At 50.5% G+C, this 27,603-nt stretch overlaps 1 protein-coding gene across 3 annotated transcripts in view; it reads right to left on the reverse strand.

Annotated features, from left to right (window-relative positions):
* The window catches only part of LRRC75A (leucine rich repeat containing 75A), a 106,803-nt gene that overhangs the window by 41,101 nt on the left and 38,099 nt on the right, over positions 1 to 27,603 (reverse strand). For all 3 annotated transcript variants that reach the window (XM_064165983.1, XM_064165981.1, XM_064165982.1), the window contains one exon: positions 12,198 to 12,326. In XM_064165983.1, the coding sequence (XP_064022053.1) occupies positions 12,198 to 12,326 (129 nt within the window). The remainder of the gene's footprint in view (positions 1 to 12,197; positions 12,327 to 27,603) is intronic.

Here is a 27,603-nt window from a genome sequence, read left to right on the forward strand (position 1 = left end):
CAGCACCCCACAGGGTCCTAGCCCACCCCAAATCTGCAATGCCACTCACAGCCATCTCAGTTCGGCTGAGTGAAAGCATCTCAAAGACCTGGCACAGCCAAAGCCCCAGGGGGCTGCAGAGCTGCCCTGGCAAGGGGACTCTGTGCTGGGGGCTGCAAATCTACCTTGCCAGCAGACCTTTTGCTTGCTCAGTATGCACAGCTGTGAATTAGGCTGGAAATACTGAGTTGTTCAGTCTGGAGAAAAGTAGGCTAAGGGGAGACCTCTCTCTCTACAACTACCTGAAAGGAGTTTGGAGCCAGGTTTGGTCTCTTCTCACAACTAACAAGTGGTAGAATGAGAGGAAACGTCCTCAGGTTGTGTCAAGAGAGGTTTAGGTTGGGTATTAGGAAACATTTCTTCCCCAAAAGGGTTGTTAAGCCCTGGAACAAGCTGCCTAGGGCAGGGGTAGGATTCCCATCCCTAGAGGGATTAAAAACCCACGTAGATATGGTGCTGAAGGACACAGTTCAGTGGTGACCTGGCAGTGCTGGGTTAATGCTTGGACTCAATGATCTTTTCCAACCTGAAAGATTCTATGAAACAGATTTCTGAATGCCCATGCAAGTGCCCAAGTGACTCAGCAACCCCCTCCAGCTGCACTGCAGGAGAGGTCCCAGTCATGGACTCTTCAGCACCTGAGGTGAATAAACCATGCTCCCCCCTGGCTTCCTCCCTTTGGGGTAAATTGTGCTCTGGTTAAAAGCTAAATGAGCTGAACTCGGGGTCAGTTACCACCAGAACACATCAACAAAGTATGCTGTTCCTTCCTGCTTAATGAGGTACCTGTTTCTTCATCCCTCATTTCCCTTGGGAACGTTTACTTGCCTTGTTGGAGAGGCTGCAGAAAGCATGTGGCAGGGTGGACAGCCCCAGTTGGTCTGCTCAGGATGGGAACCTGCCTTGGCATTGGCACATGAGGACAAAACTCTACTCTGAGGGTGCCAGAGCACTTCAACAATCTGGGCAGGCTGTGGAGTCTCCAGGCTGTGGAGTCTCTTTCTCTGGAGAGATTCTAAGCCCAACTGGATGAATTTCTGTGCAACCTGATCTAGGCAAACCTGTGTTAGTGAGGGGGTTGGCCTGGATGATCTCTAGAGGTCCCTCCCAAGCCCTGCCATGCTGGGACTCTGTGATTTCTGTGCAATGACTCACAGACGGGTCCTTAGAAAAGGTTCCAAGTTAATCAGGGTGACCAGAGACAAAGCCCACAGGAAGCAGCTTTTACCCCACAGGCAGCTCAGTTGGGCTGTCCCCATCCATGTGGTACCTGAGGCATCTGGGCACAGGCAAACTCTTCTGCCAGGGGCAAGACTGAGGTGACACAAAGCCTGGGCAGCAGCAGCAGCAAGCTCTGCAGAGCAGGAGAGCCCCTTCAGACTGCAGGCTCTTGCCTGCACTGGGCAGCATACTGTGCTGTTCACACACCGGTCCACATGCCTGGCAGCTCCAGGGGAAGCAGCTCAGCAATGCAGCAACTTCAGTTTGCTCTTCCTTCTTCATCACAGCATGCTGGGCAGCTGCTGCCTTGTGAGAAAAGATGAGGCCACCACGAGATATCTTTCCCTGCTACTGGTTCTTTCTTGAACCTTCTGCTCCCGCTCTGACCTGTGCGGTGATGCCCATCACCAACTGCTGCCACCCAAGACGCTCTCAGCAGCTTTGGCAGGAGGAGGGAAGCTGTGCACATCAGTTGCTGGCTCGTGTGGCACCTGACATTTTGGAGGCACGGCAAAAAGCCATCTCCAAGGCAAAGAAAATCCACCCTGCAGCAGCAGGGAGGGTTTGCAGATGGCTACGCAGCGGTTAGGAAAGGTCATCTCATTGTTCTGGGAGCTGGGCGAGAGGCCTGGCAGCTCTGCCAGCTGCTGCTCAGAGGCTGGGTTTAAGCAACCCCAAAGAGATTAAGAAAAATAAGAGTTTGACAGAAGTCACCTTGGCTACATTGGACTTCTTTTTTTTCCCCCTTCCCTCTCTCTTTTTTGGAAGTCAGCTCACCCAGCAACCATCTGCGCTTGCAGAGCCTCTTGCACCCCAAACCGCGCTGCAGCGTGCTGCAGACTTTCACATCGCAGACTCTCTGCCCACTGACCACCTCCCCCCACAAACACAGTACCACTTCTGTAGCTGGGAAGGTGAGAACGACTGCTTCATCCCTCCACGCTGCAGTAAGACTCACACTGCCATGCCTTAGTCCAGCCCCAGAAGAAATGGACACTTCAGAATGCAAGGCGATTTCTGTGACTGATAGAAAGGGGGTGCTGGTTTGAGGCTAACTGGAATGTTTTAATGGGAGAAACCAGATGATTGCTTGTAAGAAGAAAATAATGATGAAGTCTGTATCATTCCTTGGTTGGCTGAGAGGGATAAAAAGCCAAAAAGTAAACAAGATGCTGAGACCATATCTTGAGTTTTCAGCTCTGCAGTTTAAGAGGAGCAGGGATCTGCTGGAGAAGGTCCAGCGGAGGGCTATGAGGATGATGAGGGGACTGGAGCACTGCCTGATGAGGAGAGGCTGAGGGACCTGGGGCTGTTCAGTCTGAAGGAGACTGAGAGGAGATCTAACAGATGTTTATAAACATCTGAGGGTTGGGGGTCAGGGGAGGGGATGATGACAACAGGCTCTGCTCACTTGCTGCCTGGGATAGGACAAGCATCAGTAGATGTAAGATGCAGCACAGGAGGTTCCACTTCAACACAAAGGGGAACTTCTTTACTGTAGGGGGTCACAAGGCACTGCAACAGGCTCCCCAGAGAAGCCTTCCAGTATCTGAAGGTGGCTACAGGAGGGCTGTGGAGAGACTATTGATAAAGTCTTGTAATGACAGGATGAGGAGTAATGGGTTTAAACTGCCAGAGGAGAGATTTAAACTAGATACTAGGAAGAAGTTCTTTACAGTGAGGGTTTTGAAACACTGGCACAGATTGTCCAGGGAGGCTGTGGATGCTCCTTCCCTGGAGGTGTTCAAGGCCAGGTTGGATGAGGTCTTGAGCAACCTGTTCTAGTGGGAGGTGTCCCTGCCTATCACAGGGGATTGGAACTGGATGAGCTTTGAGGTCCTTTCCAACCTAAACCATTCTATGCCTCTCCCTCTGCAGTCCCATTTCACATACAAGCCCAGTAATCTGGCAGCAGTGGAACCATCAAAGCCCACATAGACCCCACCAGCATTCCCTTTTAGCCTTACCATTACAAAACAAAACAAAGCAAAGCTCAATTTTCACTTTTCCCCCTGTTTCTGAGCCACTCTGCTCAGCTTCAGCTCAGGGCCAGGGGGACTTTAGCAAACATCTCTCTTGCTGCAAAAAAAAAGAGATGAGCAGAGAGCAGGACACACTAAAGTCAGGAAAGAACCAGAGCTGTCATTAGTGAGGTCTGAGCTTTGCAGCCTGTTTCACACTGCAGGGTATTTTAATGTATTGCAGATGTCTCCAACACCCATAAAGAGTGATCTTCACACTTGGAGCAAGCCCAGCAGAATAAAGGAGCCATGAATAGAGAACACAATTGACTTAGCTGAATCCTCAGCATCCCCCTTTGCTCTTATATCAGGTATTTGGGGGTTTAGAAGGTTCCCATTCATAAATCAGCTTCCTTTTTATGATGTTTCTCACAGCAAAGAACAAACAATGCATAGTGCTCTTGTAGCACTTCACATCTGGACTCCAAAAGCTTTGCAAGATGTGGGAGATGTGTTCTACTTCCACAACTAAGAGCAGAAGGGAAAGGTAAGAAGCTGCTCAAGGCTGACAAGCTCACCTGACAGACAGGGCCCACGCATCCCTCAGTGTGTCACCACTTCACACCTATGACTTCTGCTGTAAAAATGAGTCTGATGTTGGAAACTTTGAGTGAGGATTGGAATTCAAGATCAAACAATAGCATCTGTGGTGGAGGAGGATCTGGATTATCTGCTTGGTTTGGGGATAAAGGCACCGAGCTGCTGGTCACAGCATCCCAGTTCAACTCATCCTGCACAAAACCAGTCTATCAGTAGAGTTTCAGTCACAGGTCACAGCACATGGGGTAGTGAATGAGAGGCAAAAAATGTTCATTTAAGCTTCCATCAGGGATAAAACATCTTAAAAATGCAGGGCACAACCCCCCAGCATCATCTGTAAATTAACTCCTTAGCCCTTGGGGATGAAGAAGGGTTAGGAATAGATTGGGATGAAGAAGGGTTAGGAATAGATTCTTTCATCCAGGTCACAATAACCACATTTTCTTTCTATCCTGCCTTGGTTTTGTGAGGGATAATTCACACAGTCAAACCCATACAACAAACCTGAGCAGTTTTCATCTCATGCAGGGAAAGATACCTGAGCCAGGGCTGCAGCTAAAGCTATGTTTCTGAAGTGACACAGAAGGGAATAAGAAAATAGATCTTCATCTCTCCAGACCTACCTGGGCAAAATCCATTTTGCTTCCAGTGCCACCACATCACCTCTCCAGCTACTTAGAATGCTTGCCCTAATTCATTGCTGTCATCATGTATCTTGAAACACTGTGATACAGCTGGAGGCTGTGCAGCTATCTAGCAAGACCTGGACAGACTGAGAGCTGGGCACAGAGGAAGCAAATGAGATGTAACAAGGACAAGAGAAGAATCCTGCACCTGGGGAGGAAGAATAAACTGCACCAGTACAGGCTGGGAGGTGATCTGCTGGAGAGCAGCCCTGTGCAGAAGGGACCTGTGGGTGCTGGTGGAGAACATCCATGGGACAGCAATGTGCCCTTGTGGTCAAGAAGGCCAATGGGATCCTGAGGTGCATTAAGAAGAGTTCAGGAAGGTTCTCCTCCACTTCTACTCTGCCCTGGTGAGACCTCATCTTGAGTGCTACATTCAGTGTTGGGCTCCCCAGTTTAAGAGGAGCAGGGATCTGCTGGAGAGAGTCCAGTGGAGGGCTATGAGGATGATGAGGATACTGGAGCACTGCCTGATGAGGAGAGGCTGAGGGACCTGGGTCTGTTTAGTCTGGAAAAGACTGAGAGGGGATCTATTAAATGTTTGTAAACGTCTGAGGGCTGGGGGTCAGGAGAGGGGGGACAGGCTCTGCTCACTTGCTACCTGGGATAGGACAAGGAGCAATGGATGTAAGCTGTGGCACAGGAGGTTCCAGCTCAGCACAAGAGGGAACTTTTTGACTGTAAAGGTCACAGAGCACTGAAGCAGGCTCCCCAGAGAGGTTGTGGAGTCTCCTTCTCTGGAGACTTTGAAGGCCTGTCTGGATGTGTTCCTCTGTGACCTGAGCTAGATTGTATAGTCCTGCTCTGGCAGGGAGGTTGGATTCTTTGGGTCTCTTCCAAGCCCTGCATTCTGTGATCCTGTGAATTTTGGTGGGGAAGCTGGGGGCCATGGCACCTGCTGTACCCAGCTTCCATGCTGAGATGTCTGCCTGTATCTAGCACCCTACATGGAAACAGGGTTGCATCGTTCACCTGTCTCAGTGGAGCTGCAGCCCAAGAGATTGCAGAAAGAATGGGCAGGCAAAGCTGGCCTTTGGGACTGGGTTTTGCTGAGCTGCTCTGCCAGCCCTTCCACAACCACCAACTGGCAGAAAAGCTTTTCTCCACAGAAAGCAGCAGGATGGGGATCTGCAAAGCCAAAACCTCACTTTGAGTTTACTTCAGCCTTCAGGGGCTGGTGGAGCCCAGGACAGCAAGAGCTGCTGCAATTAAACACCTCACAGTCACAAGAGATAAGGGCAGCCTGTGCCCAAGGCTTCACTTTCTCCTGTCCCTCAGCTACGCTTAGCTTTTATCCTGTGTCAAACAGTTCCCAAAGCAGAGGGAAGCCTGACTCACTCCCCTATCATGGTCATCAGTCATCCATACATGTGGTTTAGGTCTGTGGAAAAAAAAAATCACCCAACAGTTTAATTTTCCAATAGTTTATGGCCAGATACTGCTGCTGGCAGAAAGAGCTGTGAATTTTTGACAAGGGGCCCTTTGCTCCTTACGCATCTGTGTTTGCAGCTCCTTTGCTTGGAACAACTCCTGCTGGAAATCTAAGTGGCTGCAGAACCATCCAGGGCATCAGAACAGCTCTGACCCACACCACACAGCTTTGCTAAAGCATTTAGCCCCCTCTCCCCTCTCATGGGATGACCCTGGACACCCAGGCATCATCAAGGGAGCAGAGCACCATCAGCACCAACTACTTCCTTACCCTGGCACCATGGTTTGTAAAGAGCTGGTTGCAGGCTGTCCCTGGAGCTGAGCCACTTTCCAAGGAGCTTGCCTGGCATCTTTCCACAGGGCTGGGGGTGGAGAGAGGCAGGAAGATAAAAGACTATCCCAAGGTCATGGCCATGGGGAAGAAAACACTTGTTCAAATGTCTTTGATCCTGCACAAACACCCCTTGGGCTGACACTGGGAAACCTGCTGCACAGCACAAGAGTTTCCTGAAGAGCAAAACTGCCTCTTCTAAGGCCATAACAAACCCCAAAGGATTCCAATAGCTGCACAAGGTGATAAAGACTAAATGCAACACCTACAGCCACCACTCAACACAAGGCTCACATGCAATGGCAGCATTCAGTAGCTCTGAGAGCTTCCCCAGCAGGCAGCAGCCCAGCGAGACGCAGCCAGGGCTGGGTGGTTGCTCCTGCACAAGCCCATCAGGGCTTCTGGAGATGGGGCATGGTTGTGCTCCAGGCACTTCACAGCCCTCGAGGGAAGGCTACTTGTGACAACCAGATTCAGTTGGGCTATATTCACAGAATCACAGAATGGCCAAGGTTGGAAGGGACCTCAGGAGGTCATCCACTCTGACCCCTCCTGCCACAGGCAGGGGCACCTCTCCACTAGACCTGGTTGCCCAAGCCCCATCCAATCTGTCCTTATACACCTCCATGGAGTAGGCATCAACAACTTCTCTGACAATCTATTTCAGAGTCCCACCATCCTTGTACTGAAGAACTCCTCCCTAAGATCCAGTCTAAATTTACTCTCCCTCAACTTCAAACCATTCACCCTTACCCTACTGCTAGACACCCTTATGAAAAGTCCCTCTGCAGCCTTCCTGGAGGATCCCTTCAGGTACTGGAAGGCAGCTCTAAGGTCCCCCTGGAGTCCTCTCTTCTTCAGGCTGTACAACCCCAGCTCCCTCAGCCTGTCCTCGTAGCAGAGGTGCTCCAGCCCTTGGATCATCCTATAGAGAGACTGAGGGAGTTGAGAAGACTCCAAGGTGATCTTATTTTGACCCTTCAGTATCTTATCAGGGCCGACAAGAAAGTTGGGGAGGGACCTATTAGGCTGTCAGGTAGTGATAGGACTGGAAGGAATGGAACAAAGCTAGAAAAGGGGAGATTCAGACTGGGTGTTAGGAAGTTCTTCACCACGAAGGTGATGAGACCCTGGAATTGGTTGCCCAGGGAGGTGGTGGAAGCCTCATCCCTGGAGGTGTTTAAGGCCAGGCTGGATGAAGCTCTAGACAGTCTGATCTGGTGTGAGGTGACCCTGGGCATGGCAGGGGGGTTGGAACTAGATGATCCTTGTGGTCCCTTCCAACCCTGACTGATTCTATGATTCCATGAGTCCTCCTCCAGACTCACTCCAACAGTTTTATGTCCTTCCTGTGATGGACATATATTTGTAAGTGGGGATAGGACCAAATCCAGACTCTCTCTTCCACATGATCTGGAAAAGAGTTTTATTTGGCCCCTTAAGCAAAAGCCTTCTGAGCACAAAGGCCTGGGGTGAAAAGTTGGGATCTCAGTGGTGTCTGGAGGGACCCAAACCAGCCTATGCATGACATACTCTGAGTCCCATACCAAAACTCACCCAAACAGCTTCCACACTGGGGCTCCTTTGAAGCACTCCAAGCACCTCCAGCACAAGCTAATTAATTTGCCTTGCTGCTGGTTTGAATTTCCTCGCTGGAATAAGAATCCTCTCAAGTGAGCTGAGCCACAGCCATGTTCAAGAGCCCAAGACAACTTTTTTTCCTGACCACACAGACCAGGATGTGCTTACCCAGAGCTTGAAAAAACGATTCAACTTTTAATTTTAGCTCAGAGGAGGGACCAAAGGGTCACCTTTAAGCTAAGGGTGATATAAATAGAGATGGAATGAAAAAAAGCAATGTACAGAAAGTCAAGGAAGTGCTTTCTCTGGGAGGAAGGAGGAGAATGAGACCACACAACCTCTGAGACACATATTTGATAGAACAGGTTAACAGGCACAAGAGTCCAAGTCAGTCCCATTCTTCAGCCCCATCTGTCCCACCTCCATATGGACGTGGGCAAGTTCAGAGCGCTCTCAGCCTGTGTAGTCATGCATACTCGTGCCATGCAAGGGCAAGAGCTTCAGCAGGCAGAGCAAGAGCCAGAGCTTCTGGACCTGAGCTTTCTCCTGCTCCAGTACATCACTGCCAAGTCTCTGCCAAAGAAATAGCAGGGAGGGAAAGTGGTCTGAGGGGATAGAGGACTGGATGCTGGAAAATAATCCAGGTTACTAAGACATGCAGGTTCAGAGGCACAAAGGAAAACAGCATCTCAGAAAAGCACCACTGAACACTGGGCTGAAATTACCTTTCACTCAGCACCCTGAACTGTCAAAACAACCCAAGAGAGTTTAAAGCACAGCTGGTGGCATCAGACCCTAATCAAGGCTAAGTCACGGACCAGGAGCTGCAGCACAGACCTGCTGTTGTTGGCCTTGTCACCTGTATGCTCCCTGCTTTCCTCTCCAAGGCAACACCCATCAATCTCCCAGGGATGCTCCAGGGCTTAGCAACTGCCTGTGCACTCCCAAGGTTCCCTGACTGAGCACAGCAGAGCAGGGTGGCATTCTCTTTGCTGCAGTAGCACAGCTGCCACCGCCCTCGGGGAATGCTTGCCACCTGCCAGCATTTGCCACAGCAGCCTCGGGCAGGACCAGTGGCCCAGAGATGCCATCCCTTGCTCCAACACCACAGCATCTGCAGTGTGTGGTGCCAACCTCAAGCTGTGCAAAGGAAGGAGGGGGAGCCTAATGTGTCCAATGAGCAGCATCTCATGCAGAAGAAGAGCATCAGTGCTGCATGGGCTGGATTTGATTTATTGCATGCTGCAGCAATAGGACAAGAGGAAACGGCCTCGAGTTGCACCAAGGGGGGGTTTAGGTTGGACTTTAGGAACAATTTCTTCCCTAGAAGGGTTGTCAAACCCTGGAACATGCTGCCCAGAGCAGTGGTAGAGTCCCATGCGTGGAGCAGTTTAAAAGCCCTGCAGATGTGGTGCTGAGGGACACAGTTCAGCAGTGACCTGGCAGTGCTGCGTGAAGGCTTGGACTCATCTTAGATTCATTTTGCCTGGGGGAGGCTTCTAAGTTTTACCACCACGGTTTGCTAGAAGTCCATGATTCTGTAGGAGGAGTTTGCATCTCTGTGCTTACACTGGCACCAACTTCTTTGCCAGGGTCTGGTGCCAGAGGAACGTGCAGGCGGACACGCGAGCGCAGGCTCAGGGCTGCCTGCACAGCCTTGGGCTGTTTTCCTGAGCAGTGCAGAGCACAGGCTTGGCCAAGGCTCACTCTGACAGAGTCCCAGGGCAAAATGTGGAGGAGAAACCAGCTTAGTCACAACGCTTTGGGAAAGGGTAACCTCAGCAGGGAAGCAGGGCCTCTCTGCCTGGCACCGCGCCCCTCAGAATGGGTTTCTCCAGTTTCCCATCTCGTTGCCCCATGGGGGAGCAGAGAGGGAAGGAGTTTGCCCTCCTGGAGAAAAAGGAAAAGGATGTGCTGGTGTCCTTGTGTGGTTTTAGCTATGCAGCACAAGGATGTGTCTCTACCTTGAGCTCAAGCTGTAGGATGTGGGACATCAGAGGGGTAGTGGAGCCTCCCTCCCTGGAGATATTCAAGACCCACCTGGATGCATTCCTGTGCAATCTGCTCTAGGTGATCCTGCTCTGGCAGGACTGGATGAGCTTTTGAGGTCACTTCCAGCCCCATGCCTTCTGTGATTCTGTGTTCCACCCTTGGTCCACAGATGGAGATTTGGATCCCTGGTGTCCCTAAGCAATGTCTGTCTGTTCCACCCTCCACCACACAGTTTATTGGCTGTGGAGTTTGGTGAAGCACTTCCAGAGCCAGGCTCGCAGCATAGCCCCAGCAGACACAGCCCAAGCACCTCTGCAGCATTCTTCAGCCAAATTAAAGAAACTTTTCAGTATTTCAGAGCCACAGCTGGCCTCATTTCCACATACTGCTGGAGACTATTAGCTAACACATCCATGAGAAGTGGCAGTGAACGTCTCTATCCCTTCAGACACTCTGAGAGGAAATTAAAGACCTATCACTAGCAGCAAGTACAGGAGAGTGATGCCTCTGGGCTCCAGTTTAAACTCCTATCCCATCACACCTACAGACAGCTCCTTTCCTCCAAGTGCTTCAAAACATCACATGCAAATCAAAAGGAGTCATGACAGGGAAACACCTTGCAGTTCAGCAGCAAAAAGGAAAACAGATGAGCTTGCTCTGACATTGCTGCCCTCAGGAGGGGAAAAAAAAACCCCAACTAACCAACCCTCCATCCAACAAAATGCAAGGACATATGCCTGGGGCATTTGCACCTCTCTCCCTCACTCCAGGTTATGTCAATGCACCAAGTCCTACATGCTGCAACAAACCAGGCCAACTGATGCCATAGCACTGCTCCAGGCAGCTCTTCCCCTAGGACAAAAAAGCATGGGAAAGGTTTGGAGGACGAGAAGGAGAGTGCTGGGAGGTGGTGGTTCTTGGTGGTCCTTAAACAAAGCTCTGTCACATCTGCAAGCACTGACCAGAGGCAAACACAGGTTATGGGAGTGGAAGGGCTTCCTTTGAGCTCAAAGGTAGATTATTGGTTCCAGACAGCAAGTTCAGGGAAACCACACAACTCCCACACTGCCAGGGAAGCTGTTACAAGGAAGACATCCCACCAGAAAGCCTTGACAAACCCTCCTTTGGGCTTACTGGAAAATATCACTCAGCCTCTTCCTACCATTCACACCATTTATTTTAAGAGTAACTTTAACTCCTGACAAGCATCATGCAGGGGGGAAGAAAAAAACAACCACAATAGATGAGCCCTCAGCTCCCCAGCCACACAGCAGACAGGATGAAACATGGACAGAAATGTCTCCTTCTGAGGAAGCCCATTCCAGGGACTGTCAAGAGGAGTGAGGGAGCATCACCAACTACAGCTCCTGCTCAGCCTGCACAGTGCTTTGCAGAAGAAAGCTTTAGCACCTCTGAAAGGTGCTGATCTGAAACGTTTGCAGCCAATTCATCTTCAGTGCCTGACATGTCCACGTCTGCAGTGTCAGAGCACATCACACCCATTTAGCAGAGCTGTGCCACCCTCCCAGCACAAGCAGGGAACAGGTAGTCCTCCTGTATCACAGGAGTCCTAAGAGATCAAAACCCCACCGAGTTCTCATGCCACCTACATCTCCCACAAAGGCTGTCTGGTAACTTTTAGTCTTCCCTCTTATTCCTCTTCCTCCTTCCCCAGGGTGGTCTGAGAGCTCAGACGTTTCACACCTTTCTAAGCCTGTGCTGCTCTGTGAATCTGATCCCAACAATATTCCTTATTTAAAAGCAAGCCTGGGAAAAGAAACTTTAAGCAAAGTTCTAGAGGCCACCACACAAAAATCATATTTCCCATGGAAGGGAGGAAGCCAGCCTGGGATTTCAAAAGCCCTTCTGATGCTGCTGCTGCAGCCACCATGGGGCAGTGCTCACAGAGAAATCTGCTCCTGCCAGAGCCCAAACAGCAGCCCACGGAGGCTGCACTGTTTTGGAAACCCAGCCTTGAAGGCACAGCCAAGGACTCTCTCTTGTCATCTGGGGTCAGGATGAATGCCATGCAGAGGTGGGAAATGGTTTGTCATCCTTGCGAGGCAGAAAGAGTTCCCACTGGGGCGAGGCCTTCGACACAGAAACACAACGTGGCAGCAGGCAGAAATAGTTCTAAACCAAAGTGCTGACCCCCAAAGTTCCACCACTACATGAGTGTCACTTGGCCAGCTGGAAAGCCTGAGACTGTGCAATCAAATCACTGGACCAGGACAACCAAAGACACGCAAGCAGAGCAGGAGCCAGGAGGCTTTTCCCCCTGGCACTCCAAGAGAAGTTCCACTGTCCCAGGAGAGCAGTTGTGGAGGAGCAGTGAGAGCAGCCCACGGTACCTACCGGCTTGGGGCAGTGGATGTACCTCGCCAGGCTGATGATCAGGTCGTGAGTGATTGGATCCACCAGGTTTCGAAAGCTGGCGTAGCGATAGAGCACATCGTCCAGAGAGGTCGACTCCATTCCTAGGTCCTGCAGAAAACAGGGGGGAGAAAAACCCAATATCAGATGTGATCCAAGAGCTGATGGCAGTGTGGATCTTGAAATTAGCCTACACGGTGGTCCTCATGGAGGAGACGAGAAGGAAGAGTGGTCAGGCATGGGAATGGACTGCCTGGGGAGGTGGATGGGTCACTGGCTCTGGATGTGTTTAAAAGCTGTTTGGATGTGGGGCTTAGAATCATAGAATGTCAGGGGCTGGAAGGGACCTCAAAAGATCATCTGGTGCAACCCCCCTGCCAGAGCAGGATTACCTAGAGCAGACCACACCAAAATGCATCCAGATGGTTCTTCAGTATCTCCAGAGAGGAAGACTCCACAACCTCCTTGGGCAGCCTGGTCCTGGGCTCTTGCACCCACAGGGAAAAAAAATTCTTCCTCAGGTTCACATGGAACCTCCTATGCCTTAACTCCCACCCACAGCCCCTTGTCCTGGTGCTTGGGGCTATGCTGTAGGGTGCACCTTGTAAGAGTAAGGGATATGGGTTGGGTTTGGTGATCCTTAAGGGCTGTTCCAACCTATGATTCTCTGAAAGTGATCCCCCACCAGCACTCAACACAAGCATGACCACATCACCCTAGGGAAAGCTGCACTCCTGTGCTTCATCTGCTCCACCAAGGGGTGTGAGGGCTGCAGGGTGAACACCCTCCTGCCACACACAAGCCATAAATCTACTACTGAGCAAAGAGTCAAAGATGATTCTGGAGGACAGGACAGCCTGATCAGCACGAAACTGCAACTGGAGACTAAATATAGCATAGACGTGCTTGGGGTCTGCTGTGCACAGGGAGGAAGGAACGAGCCTAAAATTGCAGCAGTGGAAACAGGAGGATAAACTGGGGAGGGAAGGGGGGAGCTGGGAAGAGCAATGTGCTGAACTGGACTGCCTAGTGAAGGAGTGGGGGGCTCTGCCGCTGGAGACTGGACAAAGATGTGTCAGCAGCAGATCAGACCGAGCTGATTCTGCCCTAGGGAGGGTTCAGACCTCCACAGGTCCTCTCCAAGACTATTTTCTAGGGTTTGCAATCCTTAGACATAATAACATGAGGAATGTTGGCAGGGAACTCAGGACTCTGAAATGCATTAGCACACAGGGCCGAGGAGGGGAAGGGCTGGGTCGAGTGCTCTCCTCCAGCAGCAGATATTCTTCCTCTGCCATGCTTTATTCCTCAGCAGCAGGGGACAGGACACCACTTCTGTCAGCTGAATGCACATTGCAGCAGGGTCCCTCAGCCGCTCCACAGCATGGCCAGAGCCAGTCCATCAAGGAGATGTGCCTCATCAGAGCTTCAGGAAAGCTGGCTCATTTCCCAGCTCTGCTTTACTGGGTGAGTTTGAGCAAGCCCCTTTCCTTTTATTTTGGACAGGAATAAGAAGCCTGCATTTCTCTTCAAAACTCTGCTTTCACTTTTGAAGAGTAAAGGCCAGAAACAGCCTCCTCTGCTTGGTATGGGTGGGATCTAGCAAAAGGAAGAGCCAAGAACCCTTCTGCAGTCATCTCTCCTTTGGGCAATGCCCTCACAGCAGACACCATCACATCTACCCCACGGCATTTACTTTCCAGATGACCTCCACAAGACTCAGATCTCCACACTGAGACCTGCCTGCTGCCCTGCTGCTCATTTTGGCAAGATAGAGCCTCTACCCTCCCAGGGCAACGTGGAAGTGGCTGTTTGACAGCTACCACTGAACAGTGAAGATGTAACTTGCTAAGGCAGAACTGACCCCAGTGCAAACACTTCTGTAGGAAGTCACAACCTCTGGTCCTTCAAACCCTCCCTGGCCATGGGAGTTGGGTTTGTAAGCTGGTGAGCTGATTCAGATCTGGGTCTCTACTTCTGCTTCTTGAACCAAAACACAGCACAAAGGAAGAATCATGCCCCCCCAAAAAAAAATCAGTCAAGGATGAAATCTTGGAACACCCTGAAACAGCCTTGCCCTGGCCAGCGTCCCCAGGCTCAGCTGCTCCAAGGTCCCAGTTTGCAGCTCCTTATTAGAATCATAGAATCAACAAGGTTGGAAGAGACCTCCAAGATCATCCAGTCCAACCTAGCACCCAGCCCTAGCCAGTCAACTAGACCATGGCACTAAGTGCCTCAGCCAGGCTTCTCTTCAACACCTCCATGGATGGTGACTCCACCACCTCCCTGGGCAGCCCATTCCAATGCCAATCACTCTCTCTGTGAAGAACTTCCTCCTAACATCCAGCCTAGACCTCCACCAGCACAACTTCAGACTGTGTCCCCTTGTTCTGTTGCTGGAGAAGAGACCAACCCCACCTGGCTACAGCCTCTCTTCAGGTAGTTGACAACCACACAGACAACTTCCAACAATTTCCATTAAAAAGTTCCCTTTCTCCTGCTCCCTGTGTTTGCAGCCAGCAAATCCAAGCCAGTGACACCTTGGTGCCCTGAAATACGCTGTGCAACCTGTCCCGAGCTCAGAGATGCTCTGGAACCCCATCAACACCATATGAAGGCACTTTGGTTGTAGGTGCTGATGCTCTGTGGCTTCAGATGGGCTGAAAATGGTCATCTTCACTCAGAAAAAAAAATAATGAGTCCATTCTGCCTCCAGACACTGCCTGTAGCAGCCAGAGGCATCTGGCATTGCCTGCAGCTACAGCTCAGACCACAAGCAGGTGGCAAGGCAGCGTTCTGGTTTCTGTGCTGTTTTTAGGGGCATCACCACAGCACTGCCTAAGTCCACCTTTGCTAAAGGGCTGCTTGGTTAATTAAAAGCAAAAGGCTGAGGCAGTGTGAGACTGGGAGCACTGAAAAAGCCCCAAACCAACAAACCCAAGCAGCCACAAAACTCAACTGGCCAATGCAGCCACTGACCACAAACATGCCTGGGTAGGAAAATGAAGAGGCTGAACCAATCTGTGATCTATCCCATGGCTGCTGCCAAGTCAGCACTTAAAAACAAACCAACCCACTCAGGAATTAATCTCAGCATTGAGACTGGGAGTGAAGATGAGGGTGTGCACTGTGCTCCCCAGGAACAGCACCGTGATGGCCAAACCAGCCCACCAAAGCTGCTCCAGCGTGGTTGGCTTCAATCAATTCCTTTGTTGAAGACCATCCTCCTCCTCATCATCATCATTTATTTTGGCACCAGGTGGATCCCTGGGTGACTGTGCAGAAATGGGGAGGTTCAGGAGCTCCTTTGCAAGGCAAAAAAAAAAAGAAGAATAGGAATAGGGCAACTGATGTAGAGCAGGGAGAACCCTAAAGGAAGCTCACTCGTTCAGGGAGAGAATCATACCTTAAGGGCAACTACAGGAGAGGTGGTGAGGGATTTTTTAGGATGTGAGATAGTCAAAGAACTAGGGCAAAAGGAGCAAAACTAGAAGTGGGTAGATTCATGTTGAATGTTAGGAAGAAGTTCTTCACCACACAGGAACAGGTTGCCCACATCGGTGGTGGAAGCCTTATCCCAGGAGGTTTTTAATGCCAGGCTAGATAAGGCTCTGAGCAGCCTGATCTAGTGTGAGGTGTCCCTGCCCACAGCAGGTGGGTTGGAGCTGGATGATCCTTGTGGTCCCTTCTAGCCCTGACAATTCTGTGATTCTATAGGATGGTAGGGGTTGGAAGGGACCTCTGGAGGAAATCTAATCCATCCTCCCTGCCAAAGCAGGATCACCTAGGGCAGGCCACTCAGAAACACATCCAAGTGGGTTTTGGAAGTCTCTAGAGAAGGAGAAACAGCCTTCCCAGCAGTAGTGTGTTACCTCCCACTCTGGTGGAGCTCAGTATTAGGATTGGGCAAACATCAGGTAAGAGCTGGATTTGGCCCACAGTCACATGGCTTCACTGGCAAGCTCCACACCACCAAAGGAGCTGACTTTGGGGCTTGGTAGAAGTTATCCCCCCCACAGAGCTCCTGACACACTGGGCTGTCTGGGGATCAAACCAGGCTTGGTAGAAGTTATCCCCCACACAGAGCTCCTGACACACTGGGCTGTCTGGGGATCAAACCAGGCTTGGTAGAAGTTATCCCCCACACAGAGCTCCTGACACACTGGGCTGCCTGAGGATCAAACCAGGCTTGGTAGAAGTTATCCCCCACACAGAGCTCCTGACACACTGGGTTCTCTGAGGATCAAACCAGGCTTGGTAGAAGTTATCCCCCACACAAAGCTCCTGACACACTGGGCTGTCTGAGGATCAAACCAGGCTTCAGCATCTTGCCACTTTTCTTCAGGCATCTCAAAACTCTGACAGTTTTCTCTTAAGCTAAAATGAAAATGCAGAACCAATAAATCAGAGACTTTCTCCTCCTCCCTCCTGGGAGAGCTTGCATTTTTCTCATGAAGTCTTCCCTCCTCCCTCCTGGTACACATTTTTTTATGCACAGATGTCTTTCTCAGCTGCTCCCTAAATCTCTCTGCCACACCAGCATTGTCTCTTTTCCACCACATGTCATATTTTAAAGCCACTCAAGGCTGAAACTTGTCCAAGGCCAAGCACTGAGCTCATCTGCAGTTTAATAACACAATGCCAGTCTATGCTGTCAGCAGCAAATCACCAACCAAGAGCTCTGGAGCAAATGCCCAGCATCTGGCTCCAATCACTTGGGGGATTTTCCAGCATGTTCCTTTTTCCCAAGGGATCTTTACCTGGATATCAAGAGCAGCTCTCCATAGGTTGGGTATATAGGTTTAAAAGGGAGGTATTCTAATGTGGAGCAGAGGAGGCTGAAGGAAGACTTTGTTGCTCTCTACAGGTGCCTGAAAGGAGGTTGGAGTGAGATGGATGTTGGTCTCTACTCTCAAGTAAGCAGCAACAGGACAAGAGGAAATGGCCTCAAGTTGCACCAGGGGAGGTTTGGGTTGGAGATTAGGAAAAATTTCTTTCCTGCAAGAGTGGTCAGGCATTGGAACAGGCTGCCCAGGGAGGTGATAGGACAAGGAGCAATGGATGGAAGCTGCAGCACAGGAGGCTCCACCTCAACACAAGGGGGAACCTCTTTACTGTAAGGGTCACAGAGCACCGAACAGGCTCCCCAGAGAGGTTGTGGAGTCTCCTCCGGAGATTTTCAAGGCCTGTCTGGATGTGTTCTTCTGTGACCTGATTGTATGGTCCTGCTCTGGCAGGGTCTTTGGGTCACTTCCAACCCTGACATCCTGTGAGCCTGTGGTGGAGTCTCCATTCCTGGAAGTGTTCAAAATACGTAAGGACATGGCAGCTGGGGACATGGATTAGTGGGCATGGTGGCGTTGGGTTGATGTATGCACTCAGATCCTGGAGGGCCTTTCCACCCTTAATAATTGCTCTAGTTCTGAGCCAGAGAAGCCAAAGGCTTTATGCTGCAGGCTGCAGTTGTGTTCCTCCAGCAAGCACTCTAAACCCTGCACCATGCTAAGATGGCTGGGGAAGGTTTGTGTGTCCCACACTTGTGGTGGAAGGAGAACATCTTTACATCCTTGAGGCACCAGGGAGGAAGCTGCTGACCCTGACCTTAGGCATCTCCCTGGAACCTGAGCTGCTGCTCCTTAGTCTGCTTCACCAATCTGTGCCCCTTACTGAGCACATCTTTGCCAGGCAGGGCTAAGAACTGCAGAGAAGAGATCATTTGGGAGCTGAACAGAAAATCAAGAGTCACTTTGCTGTCTCCCATGACCTTCCTGCAATTCATCTGATTTGTTTCCAGCTTTAGGAGGCCAAGGGAAAGCCAAACCAATCATTAATCCTTAGGGATGGCTCACCCACTAGGGGGAAAGCTTCCTGCCACCAGCTAGCTGTGTTCAGCCTCCACGTGAGGAGGCTTCTGCAAGTGCAGTAATGAAAAGAAAGGCAGAGTGATAAAAACAAAAAAGGAAAACAAAAGCCCAAACCAAACAAACACCAAAATACACACAGAGAAGTACAGCAACAACAACAAACCTTCAAGGGAATTAGAAAATCACATCCAAGAAGTCCAGCAGAAGCCCATGAGATCTTCCTTCCATGGCAGCAGCAATGGAAAATTCCCAGCCACAGCCAAGAAAGACAAAGAGAACTCAACTATTTTGGAGAAACACCAAGCCAGGTGACAGCCAAGGCAGAGTCAGCCCTGCTGTGCTCAATGCTTTCCTCAAGCTGGGTCCCCTTTGCAAGCAACTACCACAGAAATGTCCCTTCCACTCAAAACCCAGCCCAAACCGAGAGCTCATTGCTGCCTTCCCCAGCCCAGCACTACCCAAGCAACACTTTTATTCCCCTAGTGAAAAGGGAAAAAATACAATGTAAGGCATTTGGGAGCTGTACCCCAGCATACCCTTCCCTAGTGCCAGAAACCAACTCCTCATTCCCTTCCTGCTGCCTGTCAAACAATGCAGCACAACAGCAGCTAAGAGTCGAGCAAGCAGCATCTGAAGGTCCAAGTTGTGCTTCCATAAGATGCAGCCTCATGTAACAGTCCCCTAAGCTGCAGGCAGCCATAAAGAGCAGCAGCCAAGCCCATTCTGCCTTATTAAGCTGTTTATCACTGCAAATTGAACTGCAATTAGAACTAAATTCAGCAGGTCCATGCAAGAAGTCATATGATAAAGCAGGTTATGCCGTTGCTGCTTTCATTAGCACAGAGCAAATAGAGTTTCTGGCTGCCCAAATGAGGTTACTCTGCAAAACATCACCCCAAGCTCTCTGCAATCACAGCTGCTCATAGCTGCTGTTTTGGCCAGCATCTCTTCCAAAACTCTTCCTTATCTCCACTAATAGGCAGGGCAGGATAATGAATTTCCAAGCAGAGATGTTGGTATTATCAACAAGGGGTGAGCATGAAGGAAAGGAAGGATTAATACTGTGTGAAATCAATCATCTGCAGCCACTTATTGGGGGGGGACATGGTGGGGGAGGGGGTAGAAAATGATTTCATGAGGTGAGCATTAGCAATGTGGTAAGGTCAGCTCAGAGAGTCAGGCATGTGAGATGTGACTCAACAGCCAGCACAGTGCAGGCTGCTCAAAGGCTAGGGGTTGATGGAGGATGCATTTAGCTGCTCAATCTCCGTGCTTTGTGAAGTGCCCCCCTCTCAGAACCAAGCAAACAAAGTATCTCTTGCCTTTGATCCTTAGGCTGCTTGACTCCATCTCAAATCCTCTGATGTGCTTAGCCAGCCCCTGTAAAACCTGGTGTTCATGGATCTGCCAGCTGCAATCAGCCATGGCTGGCCACAGCCTCCAGAATCAGCCTCCACCTGTTTTGCACATGATGAGCCCTCCAGCCTTTGCTGCACAGCTGAGGGCTTCGGTGCTGCTTTGCTTTCCGACAAGAGAAGCCCAAGCAGCATGGGAGTGAGTTGCTGGGAAGATCATCTGCCTGGGGCATCTATTGCAGCCCAGCAGCTCTGGGTCATCCACACACAACCCTCATCAAACAGGTCTTTATCCTTTGTGATAGACATGCTGAAAACAGCTTTGTTCTTAACAGGCCATCCTAAGAAAACAAAGCTGAAATAGTCACACTGTCCCTCCTCCTCTTCCTCCTCCCCAAATTGCTTTTTAATACAGGAGTCACAGAACTTCCTGGTTGGAAAAGACCTGAAGGTCAATCATAGAATCAGTCAGGGTTGGAAGGGACCACAAGGATCATCTAGTTCCAGCCCCCCCTGCCATGGCCAGGGGCACCCTGCCCTAGATCAGGCTGGCCACAGCCTCACCCAGCCTGGCCTTAAACACCTCCAGGGATGGGGCCTCAACCACCTCCCTGGACAACCCATGCCAGGCTCTCAACACTTACATGCTAAACAACTTCCTCCTCACCTCCAGTCTGAATTTCTCCACCTACAGCTTTGCTCCATTCCCCCCAGTCCTGTCACTACCTGAGAGCCTAAAAAGTCCCTCCCCAGCTTTTTTGTAGGCTCTCTTCGGATACTGAAAGGCCACAAGAAGGTCACCTGGGAGCCTCCTCTTCTGCAGGCTGAACAGCCCCAACTCTTCCAGTCTGTGCTCACAGGAGAGGTGTTCCAGCCCTCTGAGCATCCTCGTGGCCCTTCTCTGGACACACTCCAGTCCACCCATAACCCAAACCCCCTCTGTACACAACTGTCAGACCAATTTCAAGCGTGTACAGAGGAGCAAAGCACCTGGAAAGTAGTGCTGTTGAAATAGATTTTGAGAACAAAAGCCTCAGCAGCGTAAAAATGCCCAAATTTGCACCTCTAAAGAGGGCAGACAGCGTTCAGCAGCCACCTGGGGCTGGGCTGTGAACAGCCAGCCAGTGGTGGGACCAGTACATCTGGATGGGCCACTGGAGAAGGCAACCCTGGGAACTTCCAAACGAACCAGCAATTGCTACTGCAAATTCCTGTGTCTAATCCAAGACAAGAATGATGCAAAAGCAGAGTTTAAACACATGGGGTTAGCAGAGCTAATATGGGCTTGGAGCCAACAACTGCTCATTGAGTGAGGGTACAGTCAGAGAGTCAATGTCTCAGGGCAGAAGTAAACATTTCCCTGGCAGATTGACTCAGCTAACACATGGTGGCAGTTTGAACCCTTTCCAGGAGGCTGCAATTACAGAAACTGGGAGAGATGGATTAATGGGCAGAGATATGATGCTGCCATCCAGATCACAACCAACCACACAGAAGAGCTCTGCAGAAGAGCACCTCGTGTTCATTTTAAACTGTGAGGCAGATGCAATCAGCCCAACTGGAGTCTGACCAGACCACAGCCAGCAGGAAAGTGCCTGTGGACATTCAGTGAGAACAGAGAGGCTCAGCTGCCCATGCCACCTGGATTAGCAGAGCCTGTGGCACCCCAGCAGAGGAAAACCTTGGAAACCTGGGGAAGGTGAACCCAGGACTCGCTTAGAACAATTCAAACAGATCCATCCCTGCCTATAACACAAATGTTTCTCTTAAGATCACAAAATATTATCCACACAGCCCCTCTAGATCAGTAGGACCTGCCTGCATCCCAGGTTCCCATCCAACCCAGTGCATCAGTTTGGGGCCATCACTCCACCTGGGGCTCCATCCCCAAGCCAGGATCCTGCTGGCCACACAGAGCCTGCACCAGATGGCTTCTGGTGGGACTTGTGGTTTCTTCCTCCTGCTCCCTAGACTGGATGGATGACTCAGCACCCTCACAGCAGTCTCAGCCCTAAGGAGCAAGAGCTTCTTTTGCTCTGCACCAAAACCCTCCCTAGGAGAACAATCCCCCACGACCTTCCTCCTGCAAAGGAAAGACAGGGACAGAACAAGCTGCAGGACTAAGGGCAAGCTGTGGAGGAGGCTGTAAGCAAACACAGAGGTCTCTCCAGTTTGCCAAGAGCTGACTGCAAGCACTGAAAGGCCACTCTGACAGCCCCCTCACCTCCTGTTAGCCAGCTCCACCCAGAGCCCACCACATTTCATGGCTAAAATCCAAAAGACAGGATGCCTCACCCCTGCAAAACACCCACCCTGTTAGCTCTGCTCTTGCTGCTGCAACTCCTGCTAACAGCTCTGTAGTGGAGCATTAAAGGGAAAGATGACAAATTCAATCAAGCATCTGCCAGTTCTGTCCTCCTGTGTCTGCTAAAAGAGCTTGCTGGAGCACCCCAGATGCCAACCAGTGTGCCCAAAGCACAGGTCAGAAGCAGAAGTTTACTTTATCACTCTTTTTGCTCTGTACTTTTCACTATTAAAGGCAGCAGGGAGTCTGACTCCAGCATGGGTCAGTGGCTGATCCCCAAGGTGAAGGCTACACACCAGCCCCCAGCCTTGACCACGCTGTGCTGCTGGCTGCCAGCTCCTAACTGCACCTCATATGTGGAAACTCCTTATCTTCTTCCTTGCAAAAGCCTCCAGAAACTCTGTCAGAAAACAAACTTTCAGGCCAGGAAGCATCTCATCTCCCATCAGGTGAGGATGCAGACTTGTCACCCAAGCTCAGTCTCCTGTCAGTTCTTATGAAGACCATGATTCATCCTACTCTAAGACAGCTGGGCTGAGTCAGTCTCTGGATGTGGCTGTCTTTAGCAGTTATCTGCCAAGAAAAGCCCCTCTAATTAGCTTATCCTAGACAATGTTTAGGCAACTGGAGCAGGAAAATCCCACTTGTGCTGTTCTCACCTTTGTTTTCCAGCACAGCAAGCGCAGAGCTCTGCACGGCTTTCATAACAGCTTGTCCAGCCAAAGAGCAGCCCCATCTGTTCTGCAGCTGATCATCAATCAATGCTAGTTCTATCTGTGCATTTTTTTGCTTTAGGCCCCCACTGTTTTGTTGAAGGTAGCTGGGACTTCAAACGACTCTTGTCCTTGAAATGTGACAGTAGATGCCTTATGTGCACTGAAACCTTTTGTTTATGTAGGCAGACTCTGTCTCATGCTCTGTTCACATGCACTTACACAGAGCTTTACAATAACTATCTGTAGCAATTAACAGGGGGAAAAAGGCATCATTAAGATGATTGCAGGGAAAGGGAAGAGGTTTCCAAACAGAAGATGACTCTGTCAGATGAGGAGGAATCACTCATCTTCCTCATTTCCACCGCCTGCTAGAGACCGCCCTAGGGTCTGGATGCACAGCAAGTGACTGGGTCCTGCTGCAGGAGCAGCAACCACAACCCCACACCTCTCCCTGTCTGAAATTGCAGATGCTACACACACTACAGCTGAAGAGAGCTCCTGGAGCACCACCGAGTCGCCAAGCACTTGGTGCAGTCTGCTCCTGCCCCCACCTGCATGTACTGCATTTCCTTACCAGCGAGCAGCCAACCCCCTGCAAATCTCTCTGCTAAGGAGACAGTCGAAGAATCTCGACTCTGAGGTCCCCATCCCAGTAACAAACCACACAGGCACCAGTGCTGGCTGGTGTACAGCAGCCTTCTCCAGACAGCTCTCTGTGCCAGCCACTCTCGTTAAATGATGGCAAAAGGGCAAAAGTCTCAAAGGCCCATTAAGTTTTGGGGAATCAGTGTCAGGGAAAGGAAGAGATTTGTGTAAGAAGAGGACCAGGACTTGGCTGTGGGAGACCCTGCATGGCTGCAAGTGAATGGACAGAAGGACAGATGAGCTGCAGCTGGGCCAGGCGGCTCACAGCTGCCAGGAGGGCAAACCAGCCAAGTACAGGAAGAACTACAAGTCATACAATCAACCAGGTTGGAAGAGACCTCCAAGATCATCCAGTCCAACCTAGCACCCAGCCCTAGCCAATCAACTAGCCCATGGCACTAAGTGCCTCATCCAGGCTTCGCTTCAACACCTCCAGGGACAGCAACTCCACCTCCCTGGGCAGCCCATTCCAATGCCAATCACTCTCTCTGCCAACAACTTCCTCCTAACATCCAGCCTAGACCTGCCCTGGCACAACTTGAGACTGTGTCCCCTTGTTCTGTTGCTGGTTGCCTGGGAGAAGAGACCAACCCCACCTGGCTACAGCCTCCCTTCAGGTAGTTGTAGACAGCAATGAGGTCCCCCCTGAGCCTCCTCCAGGCTGCACACCCCCAGCTCCCTCAGCCTCTCCTCACAGGGCTGTGTTCCAGGCCCCTCACCAGCCTTGTTGCCCTTCTCTGGACATGTTCCAGCACCTCAACATCTCTCTGGAATTGAGGAGCCCAGAACTGGACACAGTACTCAAGGTGTGGCCTGACCAGTGTTGAAAAGTCACATTTGCTTTTCTCCTCATGCAAAATGCTGCTGCATGAAGATGTCCTCTCCTCAGCCAGGCAGAGCTGTTGCAATCCAACGGTGGAAAAAGCAACTTGATCCTTCCAGGGCATCAATCAGGTCTGTGTCAGCAGTGCTGCCCAACACGCTGGGATGGGGATTACCCACACTGCCTGACACTGGGGCACGGTGGGGGTGTTGTGATGCACAGCTCTGCCAGGCAGCAAGCACACACACAGCACTCCCACATCAGCCCCAAGCATCGACATCCCCAGGCACACCACTCCCAACTTGAAGTGTTGGTAATAACGTTACTGCATCACCTGGACCCCCTGAAGGCTCCCTCTATCACCCCAAAGAAATCAATCCCTCACTGCACACACCACGGGAAGCTTGCAATCCAATAACTGCCACCTAAAACCTGTTTTCACTTCCAAGCCCTGGGTTGATTATTATTGCATTAGCTGGGGAGGGATGTATTGTTGCTGCTCAGTGAATGCTAAGATCTACTTCCAAGGGACTGAGTTTTGGTGGTGGAGGACAGTGCAGATGGTTTGACAATCGCTTTGGGATCCTCCAGAGCAGGTGGGTGCTAGAATCAAGCCTAAGATCTTACTGATGCAGGCATCAGTAAAAATAAATGTTGATGACTCCTCAATATGGCCCTTTTCCAGGGGAGGTTATTCAAGGGAAGTAATTTAAGACACCTTTGAAAGAGAGCAATATTCAATGAGCTCTTTAAACTGGCTGCCATGCAATGGTGTGGATGTCACAGAGAAGATCACTGAAATGAACAAACTGAAGCTGACTCCAACAAAATCACATTGAGCCTTTTGTCTGTGTGTGCCATTCGTAGCATTGCAGGAGCAATCACATCATTAACCAGGTTGGAAAAGACATTTGAGATCATCAAGTCCAGCCCATCACCTAACACCTTCTAATCAACTAAGCCATGGCACCAAGTGCCTCAGCCTTAAACACCTCCAGGGATGGGGACTCCACCATCTCCCCAGACAGCCCATTCCAATCTCTCTTTCTGTTAAGTACTTCTTCCTAACATCCATCCCAAAGCTGCCCTGGCACAGCTTGAGGCTGTGTCCTCTTCTTCTGTCACCAAGTGCCTGGCAGAAGAAACCAACCCCAGTTGGCTACAACCTGCTTTCAGGTAGTTGTAGACAGCAACAAGGTCTGACCTGAGCCGCCTCTTCTCCCTATCTCATTCCACCCAAAAGCAGAGCTTTGTCTTCTTTCTCTCTTCTTCTCCCCCAACCTGAATGAGCACCAAATGAGCTGCACTGGTGTCTCCACCCTGACCAGAGCTAAGAATCAACCAGGTGAAAGAACTGAAGGAGTAATCCCAATTCCCTGATCTGCAACTGGTCTTCTAGAGTTTGTGGAGTCTCCTTCTCTGGAGACTTTGAAAACTTGCCTGGATGTGTTCCTGTGCAACCTGATCTAGGAGAACCTGGTTTAATAGGGAGGCTGGATCACAGGATGTCAGGGGTTGGAAGTGACCCAAAGAAATCATCTAATCCAACTCCCCTGCCACAGCTGGACCACACAATCTAGCTCAGGAACACATCCAGGCAGGCCTTGAAAGTCTCCACAGAAGAAGACTCCACAACCTCTCTGGGCAGCCTGTGCCAGTGCTGTGACCCTTACAGTAAAGAAGTTCCCCCTTGTGTTGAGATGGAACCTCCTGTGCTACAGCTTCCATCCATTGCTCCTTGTCCTATCCCAGGCAGCAAGTGAGCAGAGCCTGTCCTCTCTCTCCTGACCCCCAGCCCTCAGATATTTATAACCATTTATTAGATCCCCTCTCAGTCTTCTCTTCTCCAGACTAAACAGCCCCAGGCCCCTCAGCCTCTCCTCATCAGGCAGTGCCCCAGTACCCTAATCATCCTCACAGCCCTCTGCTGGACCTTCTGCAGCAGATCTCTCTCCCTCAAACTGGGGAGCCCAAAACTGAATGATCTCCAAAGATTCCTTCCAACCTTTACCATCCTGTGATTCTCATCTCAGTCTTGGTTTGCAGGCACATGGCTGTTTGAAATTCAGGTATGTCTTTGGTTTCCTACCAGCAGCTAGAGCTCTTTAAAGCTACTTTGCTGCACCTACTACCAGAACCTCGCTGGAAGATGACACCCATTAGACATCTTGCACCACAAAACCTTAGGAGGGAACAAGACCCAGGCAGATGTTTAGCTCAAAGTGTGAAATGGGAATGTAGAGTTGAACATGGCATGGGAACAAAACCTGTCTACCCTTTTCTTGCATGAAGAATTAAAGTTAACAACAGCCTCTTCGGCACAGAGCATAAAGCCTCTTTCTCCCCTTTGTACCTCCTCAAGAGTTAAAAGAGGCTTCCAGCAAAGGAGCAAACCAAACAAGTCCCACAGCCCCAGCCTCATTTTCTTACTTAAGACAGAGGAATGGAAACAGAATTAAAATAAAGGTGTCCACAGCTTCTAACAGCTTGCCAAGACAGCCAGCACCCCACAAGTCATTAGCATGGAGAACATGAATTTCAATCCTTTCATTTGCAAATCCAGCATGGCAGTTAATCTCCAGCATGGACAAAGTCCATCAATAAAGCAGATCCATGTAATGGGATTCAAAGCAATGCTAAATCAATACAAACACACTTGTAGGCTAGAATAATCTATGCTTTGCATAATAATCACAGCAACTCTAATGCTTTGGATTCATATGGACACAGATTCAAGACCAACCCCGGGCCACCTAATGAGCTCGCTGGGGTTTGTTCTCTCAAGGCAGCAGAAATGCCTGGCAAGAAACCCAGATAAAACGTGTGCACAACGTGGTTGCAGCAGGGAGAAGTAGTCAGGGAGGATGCTGTTGAACACAAGAGAGCTGGCACCCTCCTAATCTCACCCAAAAAAAAGGGAGATGGGGGGAATAAAAAAAAAAAAGAGCTCTATTGTGCCATAGTGTCCTTGTGAGGATGATGCCAAAGGCTGAATGGAGATGCTCATGCATTGCTGGTTGCCATCTGATGTGTTCCCCAAAGGGGCAGGGGTTGCCTGAGCAGCACAGGGAGGGGGCAAACTCCTCAGCGAGCTCATTTGGTGAGTTCTGGAGTCTGCAGCCTGTTTCTCTCCTGGCACCAGCAGCAGCAGCAGCTCAGAAGTAGTTTCATCAAACACTCACCACATGCAACACACAAAGATACCCAACAGCGCCGAGCCAGCAACCACCCCACTGCAGTGGTGCCCAGGGATGGCACAAGGGGCAACAGGCACGAACTAGAACACACCGAGTCCCACCCAAACAAAAGGATGAACTTCTCTGAGGGTGCTGGAGCGCTGGAACAGGCTGTCCAGAGAGGCGGTGGAGTCTCCTTCTCTGGAGGCTTTCAAAACCCATCTGGACACATCCCCGTGCAAGCTGATTTAGGCAAGCCTGGTTCAGCAGGGGGGTTGGAGGAGGGGATCTCCAGGGCTCTCTGCCAACCCCTACCATTCTGTGATTTGCAAACATCTTTAGTCGGGAGGCCACAGCTCTGCTCTCCTCCTCCTTCGGGATATCTTCTCTCATGCTTGCCAAGGCAGAAAACCACTTAAATACCTGATTAACTATAAGCACATGTTTAAATCCCACTGAAGCCAAAGGGTTTTGATTAGCAGAGCACTTAATACAGGGTTCTGC

Source organism: Pogoniulus pusillus, chromosome 27 (genome assembly GCF_015220805.1).
Source record: "Pogoniulus pusillus isolate bPogPus1 chromosome 27, bPogPus1.pri, whole genome shotgun sequence".
NCBI lineage: Eukaryota > Metazoa > Chordata > Aves > Piciformes > Lybiidae > Pogoniulus > Pogoniulus pusillus.